The 14,197-nt window shown below is 48.5% G+C and overlaps 2 protein-coding genes across 2 annotated transcripts; one reads left to right on the top strand and one right to left on the bottom strand.

Moving 5' to 3' along the window:
- Window positions 1–35: 35 nt before the first annotated feature.
- dnajc19 (DnaJ (Hsp40) homolog, subfamily C, member 19) lies at window positions 36–2,286 on the top strand. Its single transcript, XM_060066375.1, has 6 exons — window positions 36–196; window positions 585–636; window positions 911–984; window positions 1,163–1,242; window positions 1,333–1,403; window positions 1,891–2,286. The coding sequence occupies exons 1-6, from the start codon at window positions 194–196 to the stop codon at window positions 1,953–1,955; spliced, it is 345 nt and encodes a 114-aa protein (XP_059922358.1). The 5' UTR covers window positions 36–193; the 3' UTR covers window positions 1,956–2,286.
- An 89-nt stretch (window positions 2,287–2,375) lies between these two features.
- Window positions 2,376–13,679, bottom strand: fxr1 (FMR1 autosomal homolog 1). The gene is given in 18 exon segments (XM_060066374.1): window positions 2,376–4,235; window positions 4,661–4,752; window positions 5,922–5,999; window positions 6,806–7,015; window positions 7,102–7,226; window positions 7,365–7,458; window positions 7,744–7,981; window positions 9,149–9,235; window positions 9,582–9,691; window positions 9,942–10,020; window positions 10,499–10,669; window positions 10,981–11,007; window positions 11,009–11,098; window positions 11,701–11,794; window positions 12,110–12,258; window positions 12,701–12,772; window positions 12,972–13,065; window positions 13,521–13,679. Coding segments are annotated over 17 exon segments (1,965 nt in total). The 5' UTR covers window positions 13,026–13,065; window positions 13,521–13,679; the 3' UTR covers window positions 2,376–4,040.
- Between the last annotated feature and the right edge of the window lie 518 nt (window positions 13,680–14,197).

Raw genomic sequence — 14,197 nt, 5'->3', positions numbered from 1 at the left:
GCTGGCTGCCAATCAGCGGCTGCTGCTCCACCAGATTGCGTCTCGGCGCCCTTACGACAATTGATTCTGATTTACGGCAGATGCATGACGACACGAGTTGTCAGCATGAGAGGTCAATTGTGACAATAGTAGGAAGACACATGGTGGGACGTTCTGGTAATCGATCGTAACATCAACTCAACATAACATCAGCATGGTGAGTGGACCGCGTTCTGTGGCCGATTGTTTCTCCTGTGACTGCGACTCTTTTTGGTGGAGTTAGCTGACGAGCTAGCTGATGCTAGCTGGTGTTTTGATCACTGACCTTGTATCTGTTGTCATTAACATCACACCATGAGTATGTTTACAAACGATTAACACGGTTACACGTTCACCCCACATGTTGTGGGAATAACCGAAGTCTAACTGATAGTAGGGGGTGATCATTCACCATCTGAAAGCTACCAACACACATGTCCTTCATAATGCGAGGTTCTCCTGTCTTCTGATATGATCTTCTCCTGTCTCTGATGGTCTCCTGTCTTATGATGGTCTTCTGACGTGATGTTCTCCTGTCTCTGATGGTCTTATGATGTTCTCTTCAGGCGAGCTCCGCCGTGGTGGCGGGATTGGCTCTAGCAGCGGCAGGGTTTGCAGGTAAGAATTTTCTGTTATTAGCACTTTTTAATAAAATGTGTATACTATCATGTTATTGTCTCTCAAGACCAGGAGGACACGACGGTACTAGTTACAGAGATGTGATAGATCCACACGCATATTAATTAGAGAAACGTCCTGCATGTGTGTACAACAGCTCACTTGTATTTGTCTTAATTCTGTTTCACATACATGAACTGACTATTTATGGTAATTATATACAATATATCAGTAGTACGTTTAAAACCTATTTGTTTGTTTTCTTTCTTTTCAGGACGTTATGTGTTGCAAGCAGCAAAACACATGGAGCCTCAGATGAAACAAGCCCTACAGAACATCCCCAAATCGGTAAGAAATAATTACATGTTCAGACTTCAAAGCAAACGTCTGAAGTATCTAATGTAGATTATTGTTCGAAATGAGGTGTGGTGTGGCTCCAAAGGGGTAAAGACTACTACAGTATGCGTTTAATTTGGTACTTCCACCAGTTGTGACAAAGGGTGTGTGTACTGTGTATGCATTGCAGGCTTTTGGAAATGGATACTATCGGGGTGGGTTCGACCCAAAGATGACAAAGCGAGAGGCGGCGCTGGTTTTAGGTGTCAGGTGCGTGGCCACTTTTTTGACATTTTCAGACCATCGAATATGACAGATAATATAACCTGATTGTTATGTTTGTTTGCTTTTATATTGCAGCCCAACAGCAAATAAGAATAAGATCCGAGAAGCCCACAGAAAAATGATGATTCTAAACCACCCAGACAGAGGTAATTTGTCATCAGACTGCTCCTATAAATTCATCCAATCCTACAATCTGTGCCAGATAGAGAGACTGGGCAAACACGTTAGTCTGTCTGTTATGCAGCGTATAGGTGATACCTTCTCATGATATACCTTCTCATGATATACCTACATTAACGATGTATGCAGATTTAGCCGTGCGAAGCATGGCTGTCGATGTCATTCCTGGCACACAACTCCTATTGCAGACATGTTTGGTTGTTTCAATTGATTAGGCTGCTTTAACTTTATAAATCCTAAATACAACTCTTTTCACTGGCAATATGTGTATATAGTGGTGGGCCCAGAGACCAGTTGCACAACCTTAGAATGAGAAGTCCTTGCTGCATGGATAGGCGTTTGAGCTGTAGGTCTCTTATGATGGCTCTCTGGTCGTGCAAACAGAAGTTTCAATGTGGTTCCAGTGCAGTTGCGTATCTCTCTTTTGAACTTGACCTGTCCTTGCGCCTTCAGGTGGATCTCCATACCTCGCCGCCAAGATAAATGAAGCTAAGGATCTGATGGATGGGCAAAAATAAACAAGTGTCTGGGTTTTGTTTTGTCACATTGACAATAATTGTCTACTCTGTATATTCACCTTGCCAGGAAACACCAGAGTACGCTATGTGCTGTACAAAATATTTGTCTTAAACTATTTGTGATGCCCCTGTTTTAGCCTATACAATTATCCACTTGAGAAGTTTGGTTTTGATTCCTTAAATGCTTGTATACTTGTTATATGTTCAGATGGCTTTACTTCGATCATAGCCCTATGAAATTGAAATCAAGGTACAAATGGTATTTGGGAGTCCACTGGACTTAACCTTACCCTGTAAAAATGAGATGCATTAAACATTTTCTGACAAATTATATTGTTTCTTTAAATGATTATGATGGTGCCTAGCATTCAACAAACACTTATGACCAGTTGCCAAAGAATGATTCAACGCAGATGCATATGTAAGTCATGTCAATTTGACTTTTTTTTTAGATCTTGAGGGAAGATCATGTTTATTTAAGAACTACCTGCATACAAAACATATTGCACATCAACCAACCAGAATGATTCTTAAAAAACAAAACAAGAAAGTACTGTAGTCGCCCACAAAAAGGAACCACCTGGGGAGCCACACAACACTCAGTAGTCCAAATTGTCATCCATCTTAAAATAAACAAGCTTATTAACGCCAGTTTTAGTGTCAAGAAGAAGACAGCCTCACTAACTTAAATACTGCATGTTTTTTTGTTTTGTTTTTCCTTTAAATAAATAAATCTTTAGTGAAACAGTCATGACCATGTCCAGTCTGTGGAAGAACCATGAAAATGACATCCTGATCTGGGCGTGGTTCCCAGAAGCATCTTTAAACACCAGGGACGTATATTCCCACTGCCCGGAACGGGCTCAGAACGAACAGAAAGTATAAACCATCTTTAAGGTAAGGGGCAGAGAACATGTGGTACAGACCCTGTTACTTAAAAGAAAAATAAGTCTTTGCATTGCACAAGTTAAGAGACTTCTGAAGGTTAGATGAGGGTCTATAGCCCTTATCCACATCGCCTTCCCTTCGTTCAACCAGAACAAATCCACCTGCAGCTCAGCGTCAAGATGTCATAAGGAACCCAGCCCTGGCAGCTACAGTGTTTAAAAAACAACATTAACATGCCAGTTCGACGCACTAACACTACGGTTATTTCAAAAAACAAACAAAAAGAAGTAACAATTCAGTGCAAAGAAAGAACTCTTCTACTCATTTTCCAGACACATAGTACATAACATTTCCTCCTATGACGGAAAAGCAGTTGCATATTGAAATAAAGGAAACAAAGCAGCTAACATCACCCCTCAACTCAACTGATAGATATAAGAGATAGAACCTGATTTGAAAGAGATCTGATTTGAAAGCGATAGGCCACCGAGATCCCTCCCGCATTAGCCCCAGCCTGCTCGCAGAGGGTGGGGATGCCGTTTAAGGACATATAAACAGTTTCCATGCTGGCAGGCCAGACCAGGGCTAATGAAAAAGAGAGATCTCAGAGGGTACTTTTATATGTAGCCAGGCAACGACATGTAGAATCTACACTCAAGGCACGACAGCTGATCACTTGTACGTTGGACATACTCTGACCAGGTTTCCAGTAAACACAGACATGCTGCGGTTGTGTTTCGGGCCGAATGGATCATTTACGAGTTGAATTTGACATGGGAACAGTGACGAGTACAGCCTTGTTGACCACAGCATGGTTTGGACTGAAATCCGGTCAGAATTATTTCAATATTGTTTGTCTATCTTTTGTCTCGTCTTCAGTCCCGCCTCGCCTGCAAAGATACTCAGAGAGAGGGAGAGGGAGAATGAAAAGTGCAGTTCATAGAGATATCTGTGAGTTTGTATGTTTGACTATCTTTGGCAAGCTCGTACATGAAGACCTATAGTAAAAACAGTGATAAAATTATCAGAGAGCCCGTCTGGGATATCGAGAACTGTACTAGGGGTTCAAATATTTCAAACAAAGGTGAAAAAGTAAAAATGGACGTGGTGTGTTCCACTCCACCTTTGAGGCCATTTGAGTATTGAGCATTTTAACAGAAATGACCCTAATCCCATTTTCTTGGTTATTGCGTCTAATTAGGAGACTCCGTTGACGGTGGCCTGTGTGTCTGGTTCACCCTGGAGGGAGGCTTTGGCCGACCTCTCTGTGGAAGACTTTGGCGACCGGGTCTTGTCGCTGGCGCCGTGGTCACCGTCGGCTTTCTTGCTGGGAGTGCTGTTGGTTTTCGGGGCAGTGGGCGGGCTATTCTCAGCGATGTCATCCACATGAACCTGAGTGACAGGTCAAACATATCAATCAAAACACTTGATTTGAACCCAGGGGGAAATTTGCGTAGGCACTTTAAGACTTTAAAGGAAACTTTAAAAACATAAGCTTTACATATTATAATACTTGTGTAATAAGTGAAATGCAAAAGTAAAATGTACACATTATAAATCATGCTACTTTTTATCAAGAAAAAAAAAACATAAAAAGTATAATGAAATTTACGTTACAATAGAGTTGAATACATGGAGACGTTTAAATAATTTCAGTCTTGTTATTTGAATAAGAAAATGACATCCACTTATCATTGATGAGTAACTCAAATCAACTTGTGCACAATGGCTTATTCTGCCATTACAGGGGGATTGACGACAGTTTAAAGTCAAACTATTTACAGTGTACTACAAACTTAATCCATGCGTGTACCGACCACTTCCTTCTTGTTATTCTTGGTGTCCATGCTCGCTGCAGTCTGTCGGCTCTCAGAGTCGGCCCGTGAGATGTAGTCCGCCACTGTCACGGCTTGGGGACAGAGAGAGAGAGAGAGAGGTTGTATTTAACAGAGAACATTGGGTTCCTACTGAATCCCCGCGATCATATAACCCAAAAGCAGGTGGTGAGAGATGATTGATGGTTAGCGTTTAGCAAGCTTTACACCCTCGTAGTGCCTCTATTATTAGTCATGCTAAAAGTGCAGGATTGCAAGGTGGACAGATTTAAAGTTATAAAAAAGGGGAAAATCCTTCAATGCTGTGATGAACAAAGGAGGCCTGTTGAGGGAATCAGGCTGGCTTTATAAATGCATATTCAATCACTGAGAATTTATAAGAAAAAACCTTGGAAATATATTCAAATAATATGAGAAGGAAACACTGTTTGAGCTAGTCACTTCCCACTATCAAAAAAAACACTATCCTAGGTTTTGAGAACTGTGTGTTTGGGTGAAGATTTGGACCAGGATCGATTCATAGCACTACTCTGTTCTGGATCTCCTTTAACTGCTACTACTAAGCTCATGAAGCAGAGCAGTGAACTCGTGAAGGAAAATGTATCAGCCCTGCTCTGAGCACTCAATGGACTCAAGTCTGAAAATGTAATGAGAACGCAGTGAGTCAATTAGAACATGAATACTCTGAGGAATCCCTCAGGGGTCGTACAGAAACCAGCTCGCTGTCCTGAAGGTGTTGGGCCATGTGAAGCCCATTCCTGTATAGCATATAGCTGATTGAGTTGAAGCAGAGCATGTTGAAACAGAGATAGCACTAAAGATTCCCGCTGCTGGGAACTAAAACCCGCAGAAGCCCCCTTGTAAATCATCTCCACCAATGGCAGCTCCAAACAGTTAATACCACATTTAACCAGCTAACTTCTACCCAACACCAATAACCAACAATGAACCCAATCATTATTAAAGCGTTCTTATATGACACGCTGGCGCGTCTTGACGTCATTCTGCAGGTGTAGCCGTGGTGTCACACGGCGGTTCCACTGAGGCCCGGTTAGTTGATCAGAGGTTAATGTCTTTAAGGCGGAGCAGAGGGCAGCGCGTGCAGCAGCCCACTCAGGGTTCTTCATCGTGGGTTAGGGGGGGAACCGGAACCACCACACCGCCAAGCCGTTAGACGTGGATCAGCTGTCCCTGGAGGGGGGGGGGGGGGGGGTGGTAATGATTTGGCGGTTGCCGTGGTTACCTGGCTGCCTGGCGTCGGGCAGGCGGTCCCGGCGGCGGCGGCTGCGGTTACGACGCTGAGGTTTAACCTCTGGGTCATCTGGGGGCGGGCGTGGTCAGAGAGAGGGGGGTCTTACAGAGTCTGTGGTGGTTTTGTTTGTTTTTCAGTGATCCCTGTGTTACTCTCGCCCATCATAGCATAGAAAGCTTTGGGGATTATCACAGTGCAAGGTCCCCAACAGGCACAATGAAGCAGAGTTGGTCCCATGGTCATGTGTACTGTGGGTGTCTCGGGGTGTCCCGTGGGTGTCCCGTGGGTGTCCCGTGGGTGTCTCGGGGTGTCCCGTGGGTGTCTCGGGGTGTCTCGTGGGTGTCCTGTGGGTGTGCCGTGGGTGTGCCGTGGGTGTCCCGTGGGTGTCCCGTGGGTGTCCCGTGGGTGTCCCGTGGGTGTCCCGTGGGTGTCCCGTGGGTGTCCCGTGGGTGTCCCGTGGGTGTCCCGTGGGTGTCCCGGGGGTGTCTCGGGGGTGTCTCGGGGGTGTCCCGGGGGTGTCTCGGGGGTGTCTCGGGGGTGTCCCGTGGGTGTCCCGTGGGTGTCCCGTGGGTGTCTCGGGGTGTCCCGTGGGTGTCCCGTGGGTGTCCCGTGGGTGTCTCGGGGTGTCCCGTGGGTGTCTCGGGGTGTCTCGTGGGTGTCTCGGGGTGTCCCGTGGGTGTCCCGTGGGTGTCCCGTGGGTGTCCCGTGGGTGTCCCGTGGGTGTCCCGTGGGTGTCCCGTGGGTGTCCCGTGGGTGTCCCGTGGGTGTCCTGTGGGTGTCCTGTGGGTGTCCTGTGGGTGTCCCGTGGGTGTCCTGTGGGTGTCCCGCGGGTGTCTCGTGGGTGTCCTGTGTGTTCCCCCCAGGCCCCCTCCTACCTATGCCGTTCTCGCTCATGGAGGCGTTGTCCGATTCGCTCATGCCGTCCATCACCGTGGTGTCCTCGTCCGTGCGGCGTCGCCGGGAGCGACGCCGGCGGTTGGCGGGCAGGTTGGACTCGCTGGCGTCCGTGTCGGCCGTCTGGTCCGTCTCCGTGTTGGCCTCCAGGGCGCCGTAACCAACGTTATCGTCGTAGTCTCCCCGCCCAGCTGTCGTGAACACACCCAGGGTTTACTCACGGCCGTCAGTAGCGGGCGTCTCATAACGTGTGCGTGCATCGAGTCAAACGCTTTACCAGAGCTGTTCCCGTATCCTCTCCCTCGGCCTCCCGGAGCCCCGCGGCCCCCAGGGCCCCCCCGGGCGCCCCGGCCTGCCCCTGGCCTCCTGCGGCTGTCCCTCTGGGGCCGCTGGCCCCGCTCCCTGTGGACAGCAGGAGCTCAGTCAGCACAACCAAGTTGAATTATTAACTTCTATAAAAGACTGCCAGGCTTCCAGCCCTTAAAGCTGGAGCAGGCCCTCCGTTGCAGCGGTCCGTCCGTGGGACCCAGAGGGCCGTACCTGTCCTGGTCCTCCCCGGCCAGTGACCAGTCGCTCAGCTCGTCTTTGCGCTCTGAATCCGTCTCCGAGGCGTTGGACTGCTCCGAGTTGGTTCCTGGAGGGGCACCATACAACGTAGTTCAGATAAATCGACATGGACCATCACCACTCAATTCTGCTTCCCATAAATAAGATTTATGGGATATAAATAAATTAGCCTTTGCCAACGACATGGCTGTTCACTTTCCTTTGGCGGATCGCCTCCTGTTATCCAATTCTGATTGGTCTAACCCAAAGGGGCTGGTGGAGGCGTGTCACCCCGGGGGCCTTACCGTATCCAGAGGTCTGATTGGTCTAACCCAAAGGGGCTGGTGGAGGCGTGTCACCCTGGGGGCCTTACCGTATCCAGAGGTCTGGTTGGGGCCCCTGCGCCCGCGGCCCCGCCCCGTGTAGGAGCGGCTGTTGTGCAGGGAGGAGCCGGGGCCGGGAGCGCCGCCCTCCTGGCCGTAGCCGCCCCTCTCCCCGCCACGCTCCCCGCGCTCCCGGTCCGAGGGCCGGTCCGAGGCGCGGTGGCCCTGGGTCACCGCCCGGAGCTGCTCGTCGATGTGCAGCCGCTCCAGACGCAGCTCCTCCACCTCCTGCAGGGGGGGGGGAGGGAGGAGGAGGAGGAAGAGAAGGAGGGGGGGAGGGAGGGAGGAGGAGGAGGAGGAGGAGGGGGGGGAGGGAGGAGGAGGAAGAGAAGGAGGGGGGGAGGGAGGGAGGAGGAGGAAGAGAAGGAGGGGGGGAGGGAGGAGGAGGAGGAGGAAGAGAAGGAGGGGGGGGAGGGAGGAGGAGGAGGAGGAGGAGGAGGGGAGGAGGGAGGAGGAGGAGGAGGAGGAGGAGGAAGAGAAGGAGGGGGGGGGAAAGAGGAGGAGGAGGGGAGGAGGAGGGGGGGGAGGAGGAGGAAGAGAAGGAGGGGGGGAGGGAGGAGGAGGAGGAGGAGGAGGGGAGGAGGGAGGAGGAGGAGGAGGAGGAGGAGGAAGAGAAGGAGGGGGGGGGAAAGAGGAGGAGGAGGGGAGGAGGAGGGGGGGGAGGAGGAGGAAGAGAAGGAGGGGGGGGAGGGAGGAGGAGGGGAGGAGGAGGGGGGGGAGGAGGAGGAAGAGAAGGAGGGGGGGGGAGGGAGGAGGAGGAGGGGGGGGAGGAGGAGGAAGAGAAGGAGGGGGGGGGAAAGAGGAGGAGGAGGGGGGGAGGAGGGGGGGGAGGAGCAGGAAGATGGAGGAGGAAGAGGGAGGAGGAGGAGGAGGGGTGGTGGAGCAGGAGGAGGAGGAGGAGGGGGGGGAAGAGGAGGAGGAGGAGGGGGGGGAAGAGGAGGAGGAGGAGGAGGAGGAGCCGGTGAGGAGGCGGACATGAGTCTGGTACAATTCTCATACATGCCACTATTGCTTTTGGTAAACAAGTGACCCTAACGGATTCAGCAGAATGCTTCTTCTGACACACGACTGCATGCACAACTAATGCGGTCCGGTGTTGCGAGAGTGTAAATCGGGTGTTTTCCTGTGTAAACACAGTTTAAAGATGTCAAAAGGCAGAGCACCAGGTTAACTTGGTTTCCCTTTCCCATGCAGTGATTATCTCAGGAGAGATGTGCAGCAGACCTTTGCAGAGTAGCGTGGAGCTAAATGTCAGCTGAATGCCAGGAGACATGCATATCATTAGCGGGCTGAAACTGATTTGCTCAGACATGCGTCTGAGCCCGTGGTTACTGCCAGTGGCGCTGATCGATCGCTATCACGACACGAGGCGAACCCCCCGGTGGAACGCCTTACGTTGAGGTAGGAGATATGGTACTCCAGCAGAACCTGAACGTTGCCGATGTTCTCCTTGGTTCCTACGAAGGTGAAGGGAACCATTCCCTGTGTCGGCAACACACACAAGCACAACAGACTTGATTAGCACGGCGCCAAGGGCCGGATCCCCATGACACTGTTAGGGGACATTGGGGTCTATATAAACATGTCCTTTTCTCGATCAACTCGCTTGTTTAAACATTTCTTTGTATGTTATAAAACCATACTATAATAGTTTTATAAATGAACTGAAGTGTTGAAAACCGCTGAAACCGCTGGTCTGCATATTATTTAATCCTATATAGAAGAATGGCTTTAGACGTCTGGCACTGGCTCTGTATAGACATTAGACAGACAGTACTTGGTAGATGTAATAACAGCCGCGTACAGTAGCCCAGCAGTTGATGCTTACTTCCTGCCGTGGCTGTTTGTTGTCGTTGTCGCCCTCGATCCTGACCCGAACCACGCCAGACTTGTCCACAATCTCCTGGATCACCTTACCGTTCTTACCAATCACCTTCCCTGTAGACAGACGACAGATTTATGTTCAAGCTCTGGCGGGAGCTGGACCAACCACAACACTCGCGGTGTACATTACTCCCGATTGGCGCCGGATGGGGCTATCAAAATTCACTGTTGATACTCTGATTAATTATTGACGACTGAAACAAATTATAAGTAATTCTGAGAACTGGGGACGTTAAAATAAGGGTCAGGTTCTAGCCCATTCAAAGGCGGCGAGAGCTTCAGTCGTGTCTCCGTGTCAACCTACCCACGAGGTTCCTTGGCACCTCGACAGAATCCTCCAGGAACTCCAGGATGTTCCTGGCCTTCTTCACCGCCTCTGCCGTCTGAAAGAAACACCGGAGTCAGGCTCCTGGGCCCGATGGTCGAGCAGACCGCCTAGTCGGTCTGAGGCCGCATCTCGTTGTCCGTAAATGTGAGCAGGTTAACCCCGTGTTGGAAGCTGATCTGCTGTCCACTCACCACCTGCTAAGTTATCAGGTAAATGTTCTCTTTTTATATTGAGTCGCTTGGTTAACTTTAAGACCCTACAGTTAGTCTAAAGCCATTCATGAGCTAAAGCCACCTTCATCATCATGCATTTTCTTTATTCTTCTATAAACCAGATTTATAACTTTCCACATTATTTCAGCAATCACAATAAAGCAATTGAGGGGGGTGGAGTTGGGGACACCTATGATGTATGTATAAAATAAAACAAATACTATTTAATGTAATTTGTCATTGTGTTTCTTATCTGCATGCTGCATCTGATTGCAGCGTCGCTATGGGAACACGGAGCCTGAGCACTCAACAGGTACCGACCTCTCCATAGATCCTGAACGTCCCCGTCTCCTCGTCCAGCTCGATCGCCGTGACACCCGGTATTTTACGCGCCTGCTGGATGTTGCTGCCATGGCTACCGATGGCCAGCCCCATCAAATCCGTCCTCACCGTAAACTCTTCCTGGAAGGAGGAGGCCAGCTGCTTGGAGCTCTGGGGAACAAACACAACCATGACACCCACAGTGAGTAACGCATCCTCCATCGCAGCCGTGGTGCCGACTGAGTGCTGCTGCAGCCAAACGTCCAGCAGGCACCAGAACAAACTAACGACCCAAAGACCCAAGACTCAAATAAGGAACAACCTCTTCAGCTTGAGAGTGACCAACACAGGGAACAACCTACCATCGGAAACGGTGAACGCACCAAGTGTCAACAGTTTCAAGAACAAATGGAAAAGGAAAAAATACTGCAAGTACTCTACAAGCCAAGGTCAACGGGGGCCATGCGGGGCTACGTACTGACCTCGAGGTGCTTGGTGGCCTCCTGGTTTGCGTGACATCAGCAGCAGCTTGGTCCTGATGCTGCGCAGGTGCATGTCGCTCAGCAGGGAGACGCGCTTCACCGTCGACTCGTTGTTGGACTGCACACAGCGGGCCACAGCACATCGGGGGTTAGAGAGCACCTATTATGCTTTTTAGACTTCTATGACCTATAAACGTTGTTATAATGATTTAAAGTCATGTTTAACCGTACTAAAGTGTCAAATAATGACGTATATGCATCTAGACGTATTCCCTGCTGACCGTCTGGGGGGGCTGTGCAGAAGGCTAAACACTAGGGACGCTGGTCGCCATTCACTTGTTTAAATTTCCAGGATTTATCTACGTAGAACAATCCGGATTTTCCATGTATGGTAATGCTGCAACATGCTCTTCCGGACGGTAACCAATCACAACGGAGTGGGGTCGGCAGGAGGGGGGCGAGGGGGCGGAGAAGGACGAAGCCGAGTGTCGACAGAGAATGCTGAAAGCGCCCAGATGAGAGGAAGAGTTCCCGAAAATCTAACATCGTATTTTGTGCTGTGATTCATGTCAGGTTGCTCTATAGGAGACATTAATAAGAAATTAAGACCAGAAAAGTAGCATAATAGGAGATCTTTAAACGCAATCGAAAGACACTAAAAACGGCTTAATGAGGATGGCCGTCTCGAATCAGACATTATATATGGAGGCGGGACGTTACCATGACAACGAGTTGGCTGGTCTCAGGGCAGTAGAAGATGCAATAGGCTCCAACAGCTTTCTTAAAGTCCTTATGGGCCTGCTCATTCTGGCACCTAGAAAAAAAACGAGAGAACTGTTCCTTAACACGGACTTAATACACAGCGCGTGAATCCCACAACATAGGCAAAACTGTGTGACACCTATGCCTTTATACAGATGACTCCTTGTCAATATCAATAGTATAAGACTTTGTTAAGTGTTTTGACCACTTTTTTTGTATCTCAGTTCCTATTTATTGCTTTCATTTTAGCCAAGGTAGACAGCGTAGGGTCATTGTGTTCTGTGGTCATGCCGTTTGCGGCAGAGGCATCTTTGGTACTCAATATCGTGTATAACTCCAGCAGTACATGTTTGGCTGTTGTACATACGCCTCTTGCAGATCCTGAGGAACAGGCACGGTGCACTTGTAGAAGGAGTTCTTGGTGAGTGCCTTGTTGGGGTTGATGGGACGCAGGCGCTCAAAGGTCACGATCTCGTTGTAGGTGGCGTCGCAGGCAGCGTACTCAATCACGTAGAACTGGAGAACACAACGGGTCCCAGGGGTAAATAACAGACATCCTGTCAGAAGGAAATTAACTGATCCAGGGATTTCATTTACAAAAAGTTATGATCCAACCGGTCTATAATTCCTGGTAGTTTTTAACATTGGGAGAATACCAAATCATCAGTTTCAAACGACAGCTTAATCAAACGATTACAGCCAACTCGTGCACAGTTCAACTCCAAACTGACCAAACTGAGCAGAGAGTCAAACAATGTCTAAACAGAGATTCTTTACAGGACAAATACAAGGTTAACCAACCGGCAACTTAAGATTCGGTTCCAAAGGCTGTTAATAAATTGGTGAGGATGTAGTCGATGCTTGCTAATATACACTGAACACAGAACTCTAAATAAGATCCCTATGTAATCCAGTGTTGTTTTGTTTGTTGCTGTTGCGTCTCAGCAGAGCTCCTTACATCGCCCTTCATCATGCGGACTTTGGCCAACCACCATCCGCAGGGCTCCTGATCATTGGCTCTGGAGAAGATCTGGGAGGACACAGAAAGAGACAATGTGTAGGGAGACAGGTGAAGAAGACAATGCGAGGGCAGAGGTGGAACATCTCGTTCCTCAGTAGGTGTCCTCCACAATATTGTGAGCTGACTTTCTAGATTTGCCGGATGGGACCTTGGATGCAGGACCTCCTGACCTCCAGATGTTCCACCTGTTTGACCTGTGCTCACTCACCTCCACCTCCTCCCCCTCTCCGATCTCCTTCGGAGCGTCACTGGGGGGCGGCATCCTGATGTCATCGAGGGGCACCTGGCGTTCCGGCTGCCAGCTGAACATTGAGAACCATAGCAAATTGTTTTTCTTTGGCATGTTTAATTTGAAACAGATCAAACTCTCTGTGTTAATGACGGTAACTTGATCAGTTTCAACAATCAGTAGAAGTGGTGCATTTGTATTGGCTATTTATATTTTGGAGCCAGCAACATGGCCAATGCACCTAACCACACGGAAATATGGAAGGTTAAACACGGAGTTGGTCCAGTCTGATCACAGGGAAAAACATAAACTTGTTTGATCACTTGCATCTGCTTTTTCTTACGTGTTTGGCCTGCTTACAATATATCTCAAATATTCCATACCAGCATAGGGCCTAGATAATGGGTTGTAATATGACCAATACTTTTACATTTACGGATTAAATACAATTAATAAATGACAAAGAACCTCATCACTTGACTTCTCAGTGCTGTCGTAGACAATGTCACAGTTTTGGTATAAACTTACTTGTTCTCGAAGGCAATGCTGAGGGAATCATCGTGAACATCTCGGACAAAGCCCTGCAAGCACAGACACAGCTTTTACTTAAATGGAAATGTATAGATTCCAGTGATATTAATTATGCATACAACAAAAATAAAGAAATAAAGGACAAAATGGTGTGAAAGACTGGTGTAAGCAATGGTTATCTAACACAACATATTTAATGCTAATACAAAAATAAATGCTTCACATCACAGTGAGCCAGCTTTCCTGTAAGCATATAGGTTATGGAGCTAATAATACTGTCTGTGATATAGATAATTGTTTCTAGCTATCCGTACATCAACAGCTGCAATGACCAAAAAAGTTGCATGCAATGAAAAGGATTAGCAAAAGGTAGCCTCTTAGCTGCTTAAAGTTTATTGTCAAAACGATTTATTTGAAGCCAGGCACTCAAAAAATACACGAATCAAAGAACACTAATTTTAAGGTGATCTTTGCCATTGAAGCAGGAGTGGCATGTCACTAGCACTCTTAAGTGGAACAGAGCATTCCAAAGAGTGCACACACACACACACACACACACACACACACACACACACACACACACACACACACACACACACACACACACACACACACACACACACACACACACACACACACACACACACACACACACACACACCTATCTATAGCAA

This window comes from Gadus macrocephalus, chromosome 12, assembly GCF_031168955.1.
Source record: "Gadus macrocephalus chromosome 12, ASM3116895v1".
Taxonomy (NCBI): Eukaryota; Metazoa; Chordata; class Actinopteri; order Gadiformes; family Gadidae; genus Gadus; species Gadus macrocephalus.
The sequence above is the reverse complement of the archived record's forward strand: the minus strand, read 5'-3'. Positions and strand labels throughout refer to the sequence as shown.